At 44.4% G+C, this 19290-nt stretch overlaps 1 protein-coding gene across 3 annotated transcripts in view; it reads left to right on the top strand.

Annotated features, from left to right (window-relative positions):
• HECW1 (HECT, C2 and WW domain containing E3 ubiquitin protein ligase 1) overlaps positions 1 to 11549 on the top strand; it is a gene marked incomplete at its 5' end in the record, with an annotated part of 447342 nt that extends 435793 nt beyond the window's left edge. For all 3 annotated transcript variants that reach the window (XM_080818019.1, XM_080818018.1, XM_080818020.1), the window contains 4 exons: positions 1657 to 1803; positions 2973 to 3087; positions 3481 to 3679; positions 11188 to 11549. In XM_080818019.1, coding sequence (XP_080674145.1) covers positions 1657 to 1803; positions 2973 to 3087; positions 3481 to 3679; positions 11188 to 11299 — 573 coding nt within the window. In that variant the 3' untranslated portion in view covers positions 11300 to 11549. The remainder of the gene's footprint in view (positions 1 to 1656; positions 1804 to 2972; positions 3088 to 3480; positions 3680 to 11187) is intronic.
• Positions 11550 to 19290: the final 7741 nt, after the last annotated feature.

Genomic DNA, 19290 nt, shown 5'->3' with positions numbered 1-19290 from the left:
CACCACAAAATACTTCTTTTTATCACTAGCATCTATATATTTGCTCCTCCAATATGCGTGTGTATAAATATTATTTCATAAGATAAAGCTTCTCATTTTTTTCATCAGTATTTATATATTTTTGAATCTTCTGGGTTACAGTTTTATCAGGTTAACCATAACCTGAATCATTTACAAGAGATTTCAAAAGTCTGTGACACGTGATAACTTGTAATGGGTCGTTGTGAGTGTGGAGTTGGTAGGCTTTGTAAGTACCTATGAGCATAAGTATAAGCACAAATGTGGGCAGCCAGCTGAGTCCGAGTGTGAGAGGCACCCACTGAACTTGGAGGCACCCATACCGTAGTCAAGAATTTTGGACAAGTCCTGGAAGATGTCAACATTCTGTTGAATTTCCTCTGTGTAAACATAGCTCTGAAGAATACCCTCTTCCATATTTGAGAAATTTTTTTTCTTTTTACAACTGTAGAGGGCACATTTAAATATGTTCAAAAATATATGATTTTTTTGTCTCTTCTTTTATGACTTTGAAAGTTGTGTCACATCTATAGTAGCATTCCTTACTGGAACATCAGAGGTTCCAGGGAATGTGGATATTGAGTGGCAATTAGGATGTTAGAATTAGCCAGTATTTTGTAACTAGCACTAGTCACCTAAGTGATAGAAGAAAAATAACCATCAGACTTCTGTGGCCTGTTTGTTTAGGTATCTGAGTCAATGAATACCAAATATACATATCTACCTTTCTTAAACCCATGGCTAAATACAGTTATGCCTCATTCCTTACAGCTTCAAGTGGTGAGCTGAGCCCCTTAAGTGACTGACAACTTCTTCAAACACCAACACTTTTTTTAAAGATTTTATTTATTGATTTGAGAGAGAGAGAGAGAATGAGCAGGGAGGGAGTCAGAGGGAGAAGCAGACTCCCCGCTGAGCAGAGAGCCCAATGTGGGGCTTAATCCCGGGACTCCAAGATGATAACCTGAGCTGAAGGCAGCTATTTAACTGACTGAGCCACCCAGGTGCCCCGACACTTTCTGATAAAAATGGCTAACATGTTATCTACCCTCTTGCCTTTCAAAAGATAGAGCATAGATCATAGCTTTTCTTAATGATTCATTTGTCCTAACAAGCAGCACCATACAAAGTGGCAAGGTCATTCTCTGTTTCCTTCCTCAAGGTCAGTCTGTCATTCTTCAGCCAATATTATACCAGCTATAAAAACCATCCTCCCACCCTCTGCTATTTTCCTGTCAATGACCTGCTCTGGGTGGGGAGGCTGGTGGCTTTTGAGGATGTGATCTAATTGGGATTTGGGGGAATTGAGTATAAGGACTTTACAGTCCATCTCTTACCCTGGGACAACGAGGGGCATTTTTCTTTTATTTCTCTTATGCCTCTTGAGTTAAGGAAATATGTTTCCCCTTAACAAAACAAACAAAAATGCAGCTTTTCTGAGGTGCATAACCATCATCTGAGAAGAACCAGAGCTTTTTTTAGTAACTTCCAGAAAAGGAAAAAGAATGAAGGAGGTAATAATGCTGAACCCACGTGAGGAAGACTTTTTATAAATCGTTCGTCCTCCTAGAATTGACATGTGTCACGGCCAGATGACCTGAGTTGACAAGCATCCCAATCGTTCTGTTTCCCCACAAGGTAACGGAGAGGGAGTTAAAATCTGGAGGGGCCAACACCCAGGTGACGGAGAAGAACAAGAAGGAGTACATCGAGAGGATGGTGAAGTGGCGGGTGGAACGCGGTGTGGTACAGCAGACGGAGGCCCTGGTACGGGGCTTCTGTGAGGTGAGACCCAGGCCCGGCTGAGGAAGACAGGCTGCGGTCGGGGCCCTTGTCACCAGCACAGCTTGTAGGGGGAAAGGAGAAGAAGAACCAAGTCAGGCAAAGGGCTCGGCTCCAGTCACCAGATTGCAAAGAGGACCCACTTGGGACAGATGACAGGTCAGCGTTCTCTGGGAGACCTAGCTCTTGTGGTAGGTGAAAAATGCCCTCACAAAAATGGTGTTGCTGTGGCCCCAGTGTCATAGTTAGGAAAACACTCAGTATCTCCCATCAAGGTATGTGCGTGCTGTGTGTTTCCTTTCATTCAGTGAAATGAAAATAAGTGACCTGGAGGCATTGGAGGACACTGTCCGCTCCTGCTAGATTTCTCTTGTGTTACAGTGTCACTTTGTGCCATGACTAAGGTGGTAAGTCAAGAGGACAAGGACAGTTGCCAACTTCCCATGCACCAAATGTTGACATCCTTAACATTTCGCAGTTTAGAAACAAGACACTGTAAATGTTTTCTCGGGGCTCGGGTCTTGGAAGGTTTTCTTTCCCTGCCTGTAATGGAGGACAGCATGGCTCACTGGCTTGTCTGCCACTAGTCTGATTAGAGGAGCTGTTACTTGTGTCTGATCTATTTGAAAACAAAGCGTAAAGTCAGAGCTCAGAGCCCTAGCTAAGGAGGTCCTTCCAGATCTTTGAAGGCAGGAGGAAGGAACTGAGGGGAGAAAGGAAGGGAAATACAGTTGTTTTAATATAGAATGCCCATTTCTAGAAAGTAAGTCATAGTTTTATGTGGAAGAGAGGATACCTTATAAGTGAAATGATCATAGTAAAAGCCCTCAAGTCATTTCAACATGTTGGGACCTTTTGCCTTTAAAATGCAATGATACTTGGCAACTTCAGTGTGACCAGAGAAAGTCGAGTCAGATTTGCTCATCACAGCGTTCTGAGAGGGACTTTCAGAGGTAGTGAAAACCCTGGGGCCTTTTTGGCATTCCCAGCTCATTGACGGTTGTGTTTCAGAATGTTTAAGTCACGATTTTGAATGTGAACACGATAGTACCTCGGTTTAAAAAAGAAAAAAGTTGGAAATGATGGTCCGTTTCCCAGTGTAAAACCACAGAAGTGATAATAATGACTGGAACTTCAGTGTGGTTGGACCTGAAACCTAATGTGTATTTCAGGTCGTAGACTCGAGACTTGTCTCCGTGTTCGACGCCAGGGAGCTGGAGCTGGTGATAGCTGGCACGGCCGAGATCGACCTGAACGACTGGCGGAATAACACGGAGTACCGGGGAGGTGAGCCGAAGGGCTAGCACAGATGCAGTTGTCTGTTTTTAAGAAAACGTGTACTGCGGTGAAACTGACGTAGCCACGCCTTGTCTCACATTCACCAGGCAGGAAAACGGTTGGTGGGGTCCCAGTTGTTCACGTAGGAAGCAGACATCTCTGAGGACATCCCTCAGAGCATAAAATCTTATAAAATGGCCATTTTCTAAGTCAGCTTTTGCTATAAAACCTGACCTAGGTGCACAGATTGCCTTCGACCCGTGTGAAGGCCCACGTTAGAGAAACTGGTAGACCGACAGGAGCAGTTCGGTCCTCATCACCCCTGTGATACATGGGGCCTCTCTCCCTTCCTCCTCTCCTCTCTGCACATCCTCCCTGCCCCCTTCCCTCTGCTCCCCTCAGGTTACCACGACGGGCATCTTGTGATCCGCTGGTTCTGGGCCGCCGTGGAGCGCTTCAATAACGAGCAGAGGCTGAGGTTACTTCAGTTCGTCACGGGAACGTCGAGTGTGCCCTATGAAGGCTTTGCGGCCCTCCGAGGAAGCAACGGGCTTCGGCGTTTCTGCATAGAGAAGTGGGGGAAGATCACATCTCTCCCCAGGTAGGCGCTCCTGCCGGCCCTCACAAACCCACCGAAGAGGGCCACACACTTTGATATTGGAGCTTGGGGGATGGTCCTTCGGGATGGAATTCTTTCCTGCCACCCAAGTTACTCTTATGTGACGTCCCGGCGAAAGGCACCCATGAGGAGTCTCTGGGAGGTGAATTTAGACCATATTCTTAGTGGATTTTTTGATGACTGACGGCATTTAGGCCGTAGTGTCATGGCCCGTGTGTCCGTTGTGGGAAGCCTTCCCAGCTGTATGTAGCCCAGTTTAACTTGAGGAGGAGGGGGTAAGGGAGGGGGGAGAGGCTGGAAGCCCGAAGGAAGCCTTCCAGCTCTGTATCTGTCCTTCTCTGGCACATGACTTGTACTCGGTAGGATGGTTATGCTCGTACGTGTCACATTTTTCCTACTGTGTTTTGAAACATGCGAGGACAAGACCATGTGTATCTCAAGTCTCTGTAGTGACTTCAATATAGCAAGCTGTCAAGGAGATGATGGTGAGATAAAGGCAGTAGAGGAGACACTAGGGATCCAGGCAATGTAACAGAAGGAATTCCCTCCACCGTGAGTTCTAAGACTTCCTGGGTCCTTCCTCAACCACTTTGAGCAGCCTTTTCCTGCTCAGTGAAATAAAAGGGTACCACAGTAACAAATACTGCTCAACAACAGAAGGAAAGACTGATCCATATTACTTGCTTCTACTATGATATTTTCTGATTATAAAAGATGATCCACATTTAATTCAGCTCTTTCCACATGGCCTCCCGGACACTATTGCTAAATCCCAGTGGAAGGATCTACGGAACTATGATTGGCATCCAGACCTCCCAGATCTTCCCATGTCCTGAAGACTAGTCAGCTGATGTCAGTGAGCGTCAGGAGGCCCAGGATACAGAGTACATGCCCAGCTGGTCAACGACAGCCTACCGTCTTGGCACAGTTTCCAGCCCTGGCTTCACGCACTTGTTCAGCAGACCCTCAGTGCTCATTCGCATGGGTCTGCTGAGAGCTGAGCCTACTGAATTAAATCTGGCAAGAAAATAAGGCTTAAAAAGGCAAGATTTCCATTTATCTAGTTTAATGACAGATTCGGTAGATGAGGTTATTTGGAAACAGTCTGTTTTTAGAGAAATGAGTTTGCATCACTATTTGATGACAGCACACCCCCCCACCACCACCAGCATCATGTGTACCCTGAAGAGTGGCTAGGGCAGAACCATCCACCTTCCCAGAGGAGCTTGTAGTCTAGGAAGGAGCACAGCCCAGTAGCAGTAAGTGACAACACGAAGTGGAATCAGAGAAGCACTGAGAAGGACTGTAAACGGAAGGTACCGGGAAGGTCTGTACTGTAGAATACAGACCAAATCCCGACGGCGTTGGGAAGAGGACATGCCACAGGAAGATGGCACTTAGGTGAGCACTGAGGGTCAATAAATGAGTAGAGTGGAGTTCCAAGCTGAAGCAGAAAGGATCGCTGAACCAGCGTGGAGGTCAAGAGATCCAAAGTGGTACTCATAAGGGATGAGATTGAGAAAGATAGTTGGGTGGGTCACAGGAAGAGGGCTGTGCTGAGGAGGCTCTGTTTTATTCTTTAGGAAAGGGAATAGGAATTGCTTTTGTCATTTGGAGGTCACAGATTGAGCCTAATTATGTATTTTCTTTGAGAAGCTTTGAAATATACATTAATTCTATTAACCCACACAAGGAGCTTGTTTAAGATGGACATCGGGCTTATCATCGAGCTATTCACATCCGGGCCAAGGCATCCCTGAAAAAGCTGCCGTTCTGCAAACTGCAGAGAGGATTCCTTGGGGAGACAGAGACTTTACCCTGGACCGAGAGGGTCCCAAGAAGCAAGTGCTGAGATGCCCCTGGGAGGACAGTAAAAATGACCCCCTGGATAGTAACCCCTAACTAGTCTTCCCTGTACATTTTCCGAAGATCGATGAACCGAAAAAAGGTTACCATTGTGTTCAGAGAAAGAAGTAACTTCTGACTTCCAAGAACAGTAGTTTGGGTAGACTAGCCAGACCCCATGGCAGATGGCAGGAAGCCCAGAGCTAGCAGAGCACCAGACACAGGACAACCCGGGACTTCCCAGAGAACAGAAGCCCAACGCACACTGCCCAGACTGGGAGGAAAGGTGGTCTGGAACTACTTTGTTCTCGGATCTTCCCCCCCATAGAGAAGCAGCTGGCTTCCCAGACCAGAGTGCCAAATAGCGTCACAACCAAACCCGAATCATAGCCCAGGCTAAATAAAGCCTTCATATCAATTCAAGTCCTTGCCTCCTAAAAACTGTAGGAGGGTTAGGAAGGAGGACTATGAGAGCAGTGGTTTCCAGGATGTCATTTTACAGTGTCTGGTGAAGAAACTTCCAGACCAGATGGGTGGGATGGTCACTGGGGTTGAGGTCAAGAAGCTGGAAGGTTAGGGCATTGAACAGGCAGGTCACCATGTGGACTCAGGTACTACACAGTCTGGCGGGAACACCTGAAATGGGAAGGATTTAAGCAAAGAACTGGAGGTTTTAATAAATGTAATTAGCTGGAAGGTCAGAAGGTATGGAAGATAGACCGAGATCACTGATTTTCAAACTTTTTAACCATAGGCCACAGAAAGAAATATGTTTTTTACATAACGTTACAACCCAGTCCATGCGTATTTGCTTTGTGTATGTGTGTGTGTCTGTGTGTCTGACATACAAGTTCCTCAAGATGACACTTTACCTCCTTGCCTGCAGATAACATGCTGTATCTTCTAATCTATCCTGTTGGATTGAAATAAAATGCCAGATAAAACCTGTAGTTAGGGCGCCTGGGTGGCTCAGTGGGTTAAGCCTCTGCCATCAGCTCAGGTCATGATCTCAGGGTCCTGGGATCGAGGCCCGCATTGGGCTCTCTGCTCAACGGGGAGCCTGTTTCCCCCTCCCCCTCTGCCTGCCTCTCTGCCAACTTGTAATCGCTCTCTCTGTGTCAAATAAATAAATAAAATCTTATTTTAAAAAAAAAACCTGTAGTTATGGGGGGGGCGGAATCTAAGAGAGTCGAAGGAACAGAATTTTTTTAAACATTTGATTCCCTCTTTTTAAAATTTATTTATTCATATGTATTGAAGTGCTTGACACAGCGTGTTACCTTAGTTTCAGTGTACAGCATTGTGATTCCCCACGTCTGTTAAGTTATGCCATGCTCACCGTGAGTGTGGCCACCATCTGTCACCTTACAACACTATGACAATGCCATTGACTGTATTCCCTGGATCGTGCCTTTTTTTTTTTTAATTTTTTTTTTAAAGATTTTATTTATTTGACAGAGAGAAATCAGAGCTAGGCAGAGAGGCAGACAGAGAGAGGGGGAAGCAGGCTCCTGCTGAGCAGAGAGCCCGATGCGGGGCTCGATCCCAGGACCCTGAGATAATGACCCGAGCTGAAGGCAGAGGCTTAAACCCCTGAGCCACCCAGGCGCCCCCGGATCATGCCTTTTATTATCGTGACGTTTTCATTCCCTAACTGGAAGTCTGTACCTCCCGCTCCCGTCTCCCCATTTTTCCCATCCTCCCACCCCCCATGCCTCTGGCCACCACCAGCTTATTTTCTGTATTTATGCATCTGTTTCTGCTTTTTCTTTGTTTGCTTTGTTTTATTTTTCAGATGACACATATACGTGAAATCATTTAGTATTTGTCTTTCTTTGTCTGGCTTATTTCACTGAACAGAATACCCTCCAAGTCCACAAATGGCAAGATCTCATCCTTTTTCCTGAGTAAAAGGAACAGAAATTTTTGATCGAAGATTTGAAAGTAACAATCTAGAATTGGCAGTGGGGAGTGAGCAGGGTGCTCACCCACATCCCAGAATGTGGCAGAGTGATCGTGGGCCGTCTCCACTCATGGGCACTGGGAAGGGATGCTAGGACTTGTAAGTCATGTCCAGAAAGGAAGAGTGGGAGAGTTTCCTTACTATGGAACAAGGACTGGGGAGGCTCCAAAGAAAAGCAAAGCAAGGAAGTTAGAGTAGACACAGCACAAGACAGCATGGAGATGGAATAAAGGAGAAGAGAGAAACTTCAGAGTCTGCATTTAAAATAGGGACCAGGGATTACAGAACTGTGGGTCATGGGCAGATTAGCATTAAAGTTGCAAATGGAATTCTAACAACAAGCTTCCCTGCAGAGGTAAACTGAGCGCAAGCACAGGGGAGGGGGAGGCCTGGTTAAGGTGGGCCGTTGGCTTACTCTATAGGGATGGCTCTCAAGCGGGATGGGAGAGGGGATTTTGCCCCCCTGCTGGACATCCGGCAAGGTCTGGAGACATTTCTGGTTGTGGGGGAGAGGTGCTATTGGCATCCAGCAGGTAGAGGCCAAAGATCTTTCTAAGCATTTTATGATACCTTGGACAGCCCCTCCCAACAGAGAATTCATTTAAAATGTTAGTAATGCCAAGCTGAGAAACCCTGCTCTGCGGACTGTAAGGCTTCAGGGAGCCATTGGGAGTCCAGAAAAGACATTGCCAACCGCTGAGAAACCATAGAGAAGCCAAGGGGAGAGAATGTTCAAGAAGGCTCTTAAGGAGCCTGAGTAAGTGAGGGTAGAGAATGGGTCCCTGGATTGGGGGATCAAGAGGTTCTCAAAGAGGTTGAAAAAGAGTAGGTTCAGTAGTGACAAGAGTGAAAAGCATCACAGAGTGAGGCTGTGGTTGGGTGGGGAAGAAGACGGCACGAAGGGAAGACCGGACTTGGAACACTGTCCTCACAGCTCGCCGAACAAGCAGCCACAGGGGGCTGGGATTTGCCTGATGTTAGTAGTGTTGTTTGCTTTTGACCAGCCTCAAAGTGGTCTCTTCTGGGGAGAAGCATCCTGTCCTTGGCCTTGGTTACCATCGTCATCAGTAACTTGAAAAAAAAACGGAGGAGACAGGGAGATCAATCGTGCGGATGATACAAATTAGAAGGGCAAATAATACAGTGATGACGCAATTTAAATCCTGAATTAACCTCAAAATGCTGGAATCCTAGATTAACACCAACAGAGTGAAACTTGACCTGGCAGGATTGGAAAGATCCGTGTGGAGTTCCAAAATAGCAACCGCACAAATGGGAGATCCGGGCGACTCATCTGCCAGGAGTTCATGTGCAGAAGGTCGAGGGGCTTGAGTCGCCACAGGTGCGACACGCTTCCTGCAATCATCCGCGGTCATGGCCGCGGCGAGAGAACCGTGTGTCTAAATGATGAATCACGGATTATAAGAGGCATTTACGTGTATTCTAACATTGCCCCTCACAACAAACCCCCGAGGTACACAGAACATATGTTATTATCCCCATTTTACAAGGGAGAAAACTGAGGCTCAGAAAGACTAATTGACTTTCCCAAAGGGATAAAGCTAATAAGCGGCTAGACTGCAGTCGAAAGAGACGCCTTCCAGTCCCTGGTTTCGGGCTTTCCCCAGCACCCCAATGCACCCCAGAGCACGGGGCCCGGTGCCCAGGGGGGAAAGTGAGCAGGAGCTCTGAGCGGGCAGAACCGCTCCTGGAGGACGGCGAGCATCTAAGAATGCGAAACTGAACCGTGATTGGATTGTGTGTGTTCATCCTAGTTCACAAACTAGAATCTGTTGAAGAGCGTTAACCAAAGCTGGTCATAAAAACAGTAAAAGCCATTCAGAGAAACTCTGGGTATTCACACAAGGTCTTAAAGAGTGCCATTTGCTAATGCTTTCAGATTATTCCCAGAAATTACCTCTTATAGAATTCATTTGGTTTGCAAACAGGGGATTTTTTGCTGTAACATTTCCACTGATGAGTGCCACTTAAAAAAAAAAAAAAAAAAAGCCAAGACGATGATGCCTGCTCACATCTGGCACCTAACTAGTTCAGCTAGGTTCAAAAGCATACCTGGGATGTTCCTGCCCCACTTAACATAGCTGGCCAGAGCCCAAAGTAGTCCTAGTTTTAATCTTTCTCAACATAGAGAAGCCACAGACATTGTCATCCTGCTCATTTTCCGGAGTGCTTTTCACTTTTACTCAAATGAGTTGAGGTAAAATATTTTAATTATTCTCTTGTGAAGTCAACCTAGACCTACTGGAATATTAGATCATAATCTGAGACCTCTACTAATCTTAGTCTGTTTTTATGCTTCTTCCCAGTTAAGTCCTTGAGGCCTAAGGCCACATGCTCTACTATCCTCTACTCACCATTGGCGCTTGTAAGGGGAGGAGTTTGGGGGGTAGTTTCCCAAGGACAATGAGGGAGCTGTGACCAGGAGAAGGAGGAATGGATGTTGAGGGGCAAACACAACAGTCTCCTCCCCCTGAGCATTGGGTCAGCCTCATCAGGAACTCTGAAAGCAAAGGTATAAATAATACACAACTTCCCTGGGGATCTTGCGATTAGAAGAACTCCATATCCCAAATGAAATTCAGATGAAGGGAAAATGGTCTCTTCGGTTAGAGTTTCTTTATTTGTTTGCATATATACTTGGGATATGTTATCTTCTTCTCTTTTATTTTTTATTATTTTATTTCATTTCCTCTAAATGTGCCTTTTTTTGTGCTGGTTGGCTTCTCAAAACACCGTTGCAACATACCTCCCCTTCGAGGGAGCAAAAGGCATTCAGTTAACCTGAGTGGCACCCACCCACCTTCCTCCCTACTTAATGCAGGTCATGGCCTCAACCAGAGAGTCCATGCAAACAGAGACCATCTGACAGGGAGAAACCGGTCAGGTGATTTGAAGTTCCACAGGAGGAACCTGTTCTGGGCCTCTTGGGCTCTCCACTGAGCCCCATACAGGTGACACAGGGTCTGGTCCTGGTGGGGGAAACCATTCCTTGTCCAAACCAGGTGCTGTCGTGTGTGGGCCCCGAGGATGAATATAGGATAGGACAAGTAAGGCAGAACCCGGGGCGCAGGCATGCTCCGGGCAACCAGGGAAGACGATTCCCTGAGCTCAGCTGTCCTTGGAAATCCACGTTCCGATGTCAGGTCAGCTGGGTCGCACTGCACGTGGGAGAGTCTGACTGTCTCCAGGGCTCACCTGACTTGATGGAGCTTTGGATGTCAAGACTCCGGGGCATCTCATGGCACCTGTGCATTGATGCCCGTGGTTTACTGTGGCCCAGAAATCAGAGCTGGACAAGGAGACATGGGAGTATGATCCTCTAATAATGATTATGCTTCGGCCTCCTTTACTGGTCACATCCAAGTTCACAGCTCCACCACAGAATAGAGCGGGCCCCACAGAGATGCTGGCCGGTTTGCTAGTACAGCCCTGCATTAGTATGGCTTGCTTATAAAGGCAAACCATCTGTTTCCAGTTACTCTCCTCCCTCAACTGGTTTATGTGTGTCTGGAAGGCTGTTGTTCTTAGTTGCAAGATTAAAACTAGTTGTTTCATGGTGGTCCAAAATCGTGGTTGCGCTCACTTTGTACTCCCTTTTGCTTCATAGCTTCTGATCGCAGATACATGCAAACGCCTTCACCAGTCTTTTTTCCCCATTCAGGGCACACACGTGCTTCAACCGACTGGATCTCCCACCTTATCCCTCATACTCCATGTTGTATGAAAAGCTGCTCACGGCAGTAGAAGAAACCAGCACCTTTGGACTTGAATGAGGACCTGGAAACTCACCTGACATTTTCCTGGCAGTCACATCGCCCTTTCCGGGATGATCCCCGTGCCCTTTCCCTAAATCAACTCTCCTTTGATTTTTGGTATCCCATGATTTTTATTTTCAGACCAAATCAGGATTGACAAAAGCTGTGCATGAAGAACTGCCTTCTTCTGAGATCCAACCTTCAGGCTTATCTCCTCTATTCTCGATGAACTGCTAGCCTGTATGCAATATTAAACAGCGGCCGTCTCAAGGTCTGTGTGTATCTCCACATACCTCCATTACTAACAGTGAAAGAGGAATGCAAACTATGCTACACTTGACCAAATGGTAATCAAAGTTTACTTCCATTTATATAATTTTAGGGAAATTTGAGCATTAAGCATTCCGAGCTTTTATACGCCCATATCTTCTTCTGAGCAGAGCCACCATTTTTTATAATTTCTAACAACCAACTCCAGGCCTAGGAGCCAATCAACAATTTCTTTTCCTCCCACTCTCCTTTTGCCCCGCGCATACCATCCATCCAGAAACAGCAGTGGCAAAGCTGAAATTTTTATACGTTCAACTCATGAGTCCTATGTGGCATCAGTCCCATCAGCTGGAACTGGCCTAGACATACGGTGCAAATACCACACTTTCCAACAAGTAACAACAACGGGGAAAACGCCCCCTGCTGATGCAACACAGTGTATCTCGTTGGTTGTGGGGATTGTGGCTTAGCCTGAGTTTAGAGAAGTCCAGGAGGGGCACAGCCCTCGTGAACACTCACCACCAAGAAGCAGAAGCTTGTGCACACGAAGGAGATCTCATTACGTAGCCTGAAGCCCGAGGCTTCCACCCCCATGGTGTTTTGCAGTAGAACGTGACAGAGCGAACAGGAGAGAGGGAAAAAGGCCACGTTAGGTTGGTTTGAATACCGGAGTTCTATTCTGTTTTCCTTTGCTTTGCTTTGTTTGGTCAAGCTACGGTTCTCCTTCGCAAAGGGAAAAGAAAATGTAAAGATCATCTCATGGCTTTTGTTAAAGGGAAATGGCAAACAGACCTTTGTTTTAACTTTGATGTTGTTTTTTTCATGCTGCTTTTTTTTTTTTTTTTCCTTTTCTTTGCTGTGGTGTTCGAATTCCTTCACATCTGATTGTCCATGGGGACACGTTAAACGAGAAGCTGCAGAGAGTGATGGTGCTTGTTCGGGGTCAAGGGCAATGTAATACCCCTCCTTCATCCGCAGCAGTCCTCCTGGAGCAGACACCTAACACCCCAAAGGCACGTAGATTTGTCAAAATAGATACCCAGTTTCTTTCAGCACTCAGTGAGGAGATAGCTCAGAAAACTCAGTGTTTTCAGAAAAACAGTTGCTGGCTCCAGAGACAGACTAACCTCTTGATTACATTTGGAATAAGCCCAAACTTAATGGTCATTTCTATTTTTCTAACCTTGTTATCCATGTTGTCTGAAATATGTCATAAGTGAAAGTGTTTTTCTTCACTGGGAAAAGAAGAGCTTAAGGCCCCTCCCCCACTGTTGAGATGTCACATTGTTACTTCTAATATATTAAACAAGGGAGAAGTGTGAGAAATGTGAGAAATGTAAGACAGAGTTAATCCGGCAGGAAGCCATGCCTTGTGCTCATGGTATCAGTGTGTGTCCAGGCACTACATTGTGTTTCCTGGGCTCCAAAATGAAACTTCTTTTAGTAGGAATTCTTTATAATGCCCAGCACCCCTGGCTGCTGTGTATCCATAGTCAATCAGGAAATAATATGTTACAGAAGTTTAGCTTTCTGTTGTTGTCTGAAAAGAATATTTACCAAGATAAGATGGAATGTGTAAATCACATAACATAAATTTGGGGGATCTGTAAAAGTCAGTACACATTTCCATACCTGAAAAGTTATGGGTTCCAATGGAGCTATTATCGATAGAATAATGCACATCATCTCACCATTTTACCTCTTTGAACAGCGTCTCTAGTATAGGGAGCATCTTTCATGTTTAGAACTTGGTGTTATCCATGTGTAAATACTCTTAATTCAATCACGTGATTCTTTTTTTAGTACTTACCTTATTTGTTAGGCATTGGCAAGGGAGGAAGGTGTTCAAAAGACAGAACAGGCTCCTGGGGAGCTTTGCAATTTACACAAATATCTAATTCACATATTAATTAGATGACTTGATACCCATTCTACCCATACACAGAAGGAACAAGGTATCCTAGGAAATATATAGAGGTAGATACCTTGGGCATGAATGGTTTTTCAGCTAAGTTTTCCTTCTTCCTATTCCCTCTCCTCCCGCCCCGATGCCCTGACTCTAAATGTATCCCAGAAAAATTCCAAAAAGAAGTACTGATGTCCAAGTCAGCTGAAAGGATGCAAAGTTTGCTTAACAGGGTCCCAGATTCTATTACAGCCTTGCGTAGAATCCTGAAGGAAGGTAAACAAAGAACAGAGCAGTACATACAGTTGTTATGGAAAGATCCTATGATTTCTCTATGTTCCAAGTGACGTTTCTTTAGCTATTATTCACTAATATATGAGGCTAGAATACATGAAAATCGTGGGTGTATAATTATGCTATTAATTCCACCAGCTGGAGGTGTGAACCTCCCCCAATCATATGACACAACCAGCGAGGCAGATCTGTTTGTTACCACTGTATTTTTTTTTTAATTTGAAGTATGAGTTTTCTCCATGGAGGCATATTATAATATTAATCACTTATAAACCACCATTCCCCTAAAACAAGACCTTTTAGAGCTAGTTCTGGTAAGAGTATATTACGCTTGATTGGGGAATAAACAACAATAAATAAGAGAAAACTTACATTTCAAGTAGAAAGATACTTGTAAAACGCTATGAAGTATTATAATTTCATGGATATGACATTTTATTGTATCATATGATGACAGAAACTGCCTCTGCTAGGTCAGGAGTTCTTTATAGCTTCCTGCGTATGTAAGTTGGCAGCAGTTGTGAGAACTTTTTTTATTACCATCGTAGCACAATTGTTTAAAGGGCAATGAGGAAATTGAGAAAAAGAGAAAAAGGATCCTTCGGCAGACTTCTAAATCTTTTTTCTCTTTTAATACATGACCATATGTCTATTAGTGGTAAGTATCTTTGTATGGCAAGTTGATAAGCCAGAATTTCCAGAACAATTCTAACGTTACATCTATGGTATTTGTCAGTCCATGTGTCAAACCATGTGTCCAAAATTTGGGTTCAAAAAACTTCTCAATTGCCACTAACGTTTTCCCAGTCAAGATGAAACACTTTCAAATGAAAGTAGTTAGAACTTTACATAAAAAATGTGGTGCTTTATTATTATTATTATTATTATTATTATGTACTTCTGTGTCCAGTATTAAAACTACTGCAATACTATATCATAAAAATCTGGGATGGATATTCTACCCATCATACGGTTGAAAAGAGAAACTGTTATTTTCCTGTTAGTGACATGTAGTCCCTTTGTTCTCGTAGAAAAAAAGGTGCCTAGAGGTAGTATCTAGAGTAAATCTTGTTCCATTAGCCTACTTCCTGCAGCTTCCAATTTACCTAAGGAAATGTCTATAACGGTTTTGTTAAAAGTCTTTGTTCTAGTCAGTAGCAGGAGAAGTCCACGTAGCGGGGCTGCTTTTGCTCCCATCAACAAGAAAAATGTCACGTGATACTCAGGCCGAGCTTTCTCTTCCATCATATCACCTTCAAGGAATGTCAATAAATTCACTTTGGTATGGCACCGTGTGTCCTCCTTATTGCAAGCGGAAGTCTAGGGTAATGCATAACAATTTGTGTCACGCCCAGGCTCTCGCTGGATGTAAGCAGTAAAACAGCACGGAAGGCTGTCAGCTGCTGTGATGAACCGCCCCTGGAAAAATTACTTACCAAAAAGAGCAGAGTACGTGTTCACAAATCCATGAATAATGGAACAGGTTTTGTAACGAGTTCCTTCTGTATGCCTGTTAGGACAGCACACGAGCCACGTGGGCCGTGCTTGTGAGTGTCCTTCATGTTGAACCAGGCGCACATGGGTTTATTACATCCCTGCATGTGGAGATGCTTCCACAAAGACTCCAGGCTACAGCCCAACACCCAGGGTGACCCTCAGAAAAGAGCAGTAGGCAAAAATGTTGTGTCCAGTGGCACGTACCGGAGCTCCCAATATCGCCATGGTCTTGGGAGTCTGTAAAAGACAAAGCGTGTGGCTGTCACTGGGCAGTCAGAAGCTGAGTTATTCTTTGAGGGGAAAAAAAAAAATCAGATAGTATGGGTAGGACTGAGAGACCAATAGTCCTGAGAAGCCTCAATATTGCACTTTTATGCACATTCTGGGTTACTTTAGATTCATTCTAACTGAAAATTTTTCTCTTAAGGCATAAGAAAAAAATTAGCCTAAACCCTAATTTGCAGACAGTAGATGATATTATTTGATATTTTAATCTGATCATTATTCTGAAATCAAGATTAGATTTCAGATCTCCCCAGTTTCATGGCCATGCTTTTCTGACACGCTGTGCTGACAACTGCGGAAAAAAAAAAAAGCACAAATATCTTAAAGCCCAGTTTATAGAGGACAGTTCTCTAACAGAATAAATGAAGAGAGAGTTATGGAAGGTCAGGCTAACCTTTATCACTGCTGCAGAAATCATTACAATTTTGGCTGGGGAGAGACACTTGGACACTCCTGTCTGACAAATTTTCTCTTGGAGGTAAAGAATCTGGGGCCAGGAGAGATGATTTGCTCAAGGCCACCAGGCTTTATCTTGAGGGCTAAAGGTATGCCCTGTCGCAAAATATCCCTTGGGGTCCTGAGCTCCCAGACCTGGTATAACCATGAAGAAATTGGCCAGGAGGGTGGGAGAGGGAGGCGGTTATCCATCTGGCACGCCATGGGGTATGCCAGGAATCCAGTCAGTGTGAACTCACCAAAGAAGGATGCGGGCTGCCTACGGCTACAGACCCTCCATATGACTTTGCTGGGGCTGCTGTAGCAAAGGACCAAAAACTGGCCTAACCCCGGGCTGAAAGTCTAAGATGAAGGTGATGGTGGAGTTGAGTCCCTCTGAGAGAGGATCCGTTCCATCCCGCTCTCCTAGCCTGCAGGGATTTGCTGGCCATCCTTGGCTTTCCTAGGCTTACAGACCCCAGCCTTCATTTTCGTGTGACGTGTGTGTGTGTGTGTGTGTGTGTGTGTGTGTGTGTTTGTGTGTCCAAATTTCCCCTTTTTATAAGGACAGCAAGTCATAGTGGATTAGGGCCCACTCTATGACCTCATTTTAACTTGGTTACTTCTGTAAAGACCCTAACTTCAAATAAGTCCACGTTCTGAGGTACTAGGAGTTAGGACTCCAAAGTATTATTTATGGGGGACACAATCCAATCCCATACTATCCTCCTTCCTGCTGCATGTCATCAGCCCCAACAGTAATAGTAATAATAATAAAACCTAACTTATATTTAGAACCACACTGTTCACCAGGCTCTTTTATTGCTCTTATAAAAATCACAGAAAGAATAAAAAACATTGCCTGTAAGTTTACTACTTTTTAAAATAGTTTAGTATATAAATCAATAATTAATATTGTGGCATCTTTTTTTAAGATTTTATTTATTTATTTGACAGAGATCACAAGTAGGCAGAGAGGGAAGCAGAGAGATGGGGGGAAGCAGGCTCCCTGCTGAGCAGAGAGCCTGATGCAGGGTTCGATCCCAGGACCCCGGGATCATGACCTGAGCTGAAGGCAGAGGCTCTAACCCACTGAGCCACCCAGGTGCCCCTGTGGCATCTATTTAATCCAGTGGATTAATGAAAATGACTGTGATCACAATAAATTTTTTCACTACTTAAGAACTAATGTGTGCTTTTCATGTATAACCCTATGAGATAACTCATATCCCTATCTTAAGCTGAAAAAAACCTGAAACATAGAGAAGCCAATTAATTTGCCCAAAGCAAATGATATAGCCAAGATCTGAATGAGAGGCTGGGCTCCTTCCAGAGGCCAAACACTCAACCACCACCGCATACTATCTTCCTAGAATTAACCATTTATTGAATACTGGGCTGGGTACAGGGGGGAAATGGTAATATTTGCCTCAAGGAGTTCATGGTCTAGCAATACACAATTCATTCTTCTGCTTCATGTGAGATTTGACCCCTGTTTTTGATATGAAAAGTCCCTCCCGCTGCAACCCCACCCCAGCTCCTGAGTAAGGTATGATGTCATTTAAAAAACAATAATAAATAAGCAAAATGCTATGGGGAAAAGAAAACAAGAGCCATTGGGTCCATTGGAGAGGAAAGACAGGCAGGAATGAAACAGTAACAGAGAAGGGATGAGAAATGACCAAATCAGCCTAAGAACCTTCATAACTAGGGCGCCTGGGTAGCTTAGTCGTTAAGCGTCTGTCTGCCTTTGGCTCAGGTCACGGTCCCAGGGTCCTGGGATCGAATCTGACATCAGGCTCCCTGCTTGGCAGGTGGCCTATTTCTCCCTCCCCACTCACCCTGCTTGTGTTTCCTCTCCCGTTGTGTCTCTCTGTCAAATAAATAAATAAAATTTTAAAAAGAAAGAAAGAAAGAAACTTCATACCTTGAGGACCTGGGAGATGAGTGCTGGAAAGAGATTTATTTTAATGCTTGGAATTGCTGAGTGAATTAATGTCAAAATGTGTTGAAATTAATCATCTTATAAATACTCAAGAATTTGTATTTCTTGGGGCGCCTGGGTGGCTCAGTTGGTTGGGCGACTGCCTTCGGCTCAGGTCATGATCCTAGAGTCCCGGGATCGAGTCCCACATCAGGCTCTCTGCTCGCCAGGGAGTCTGCTTCTCCCCCTGTCTCTTTCCTCTCATGCTCTCTCTCTCTCTCTCACTCAAATAAATGAATAAAATCTTAAAAAAAGAAATTAAAAAAAAAAAGAATTTGTATTTCTTTCCATCTTTTTCCAAAGGGTATATCTTACAGTTTTCTTTTTTCCTTTATAGTTACGTAGTCCCTATTACTTTTTTTTTTAAAGATTTTATTATTTATTTGACAGACAGAGATCACAAGTAGGCAGAGAGGCAGGCAGAGAGAGACAGAGGAAGCAGGCTCCCTGCTGAGCAGAGCGCCCAATGCGGGGCTCGATGCGGGGCTCGATCCCAGGACCCTGGGATCATGACCTGAGCCGAAGGCAGAGGCTTTAACCCACTGAGCCACCCAGGCGCCCCTCCCTATTAATTTTTTAATGTAATAAAAAGGGGATCATGACTTTTATCATATCTAAACTTTTACATTTGTCGTTTATAAAAAGAACCACTCTTCTTTTATTACTTTAGTAGGAAAAATTAAATGATAATCGAGAGTGTCTCTTTTCTAAGATTGTGATAGATTGCATTAAATGGCCTCAGTTCTTCCTCCCTTCCTATTAGCCATACCCAGTCACCTCTTATAGGGAGCCAAGCCCAGAAGCATGTAAATTACTTGCACAGTTGAGCTTAACCTCTCTCTCTCTTTATACTCAACTGTCATGGAAGCAGAGGTCTGGTATAAAGAGGACGCACACGTGGGGAGCAGTGATGAGACCAGGCTCAGTCAATCAACAGCCAGATGACCCCCCAGGTATTTGAGTAAACACAGCCAAGATTATGAAAGCCATGTAAGCCAAATTCCAGCTGATCCCAGAAATGTGAAATATAAGTTCATAGTTATATGCCAGTGATATTTTGTGATTGTTATACACTATTGTCATGGCAAGTGCATAACCAGTTCAAAGACCATTAGGCATCTTTTCCTTTCCGGGATAACTTTTGAAACCAAGCACAGAAATTTTAGTTTAATGGTATGAGTGCATCCACTATGCATGGTAGCCACTGTTTAAATTAATAATGAGACTGAAGACAGAAGAGAAATTGTCATATTTACATGAGCTCATCAACAAAAAATTATAAAATTCATGAAGAACTCCAGTGCCAGAAAAGAAAATCCACAGATAGAATGAACAGGG

Source organism: Martes martes (assembly GCF_963455335.1).
Source record: "Martes martes genome assembly, chromosome: 11".
In the NCBI taxonomy this organism is placed as follows: domain Eukaryota; kingdom Metazoa; phylum Chordata; class Mammalia; order Carnivora; family Mustelidae; genus Martes; species Martes martes.
This window is presented reverse-complemented; position numbering and strand designations above follow the sequence as displayed.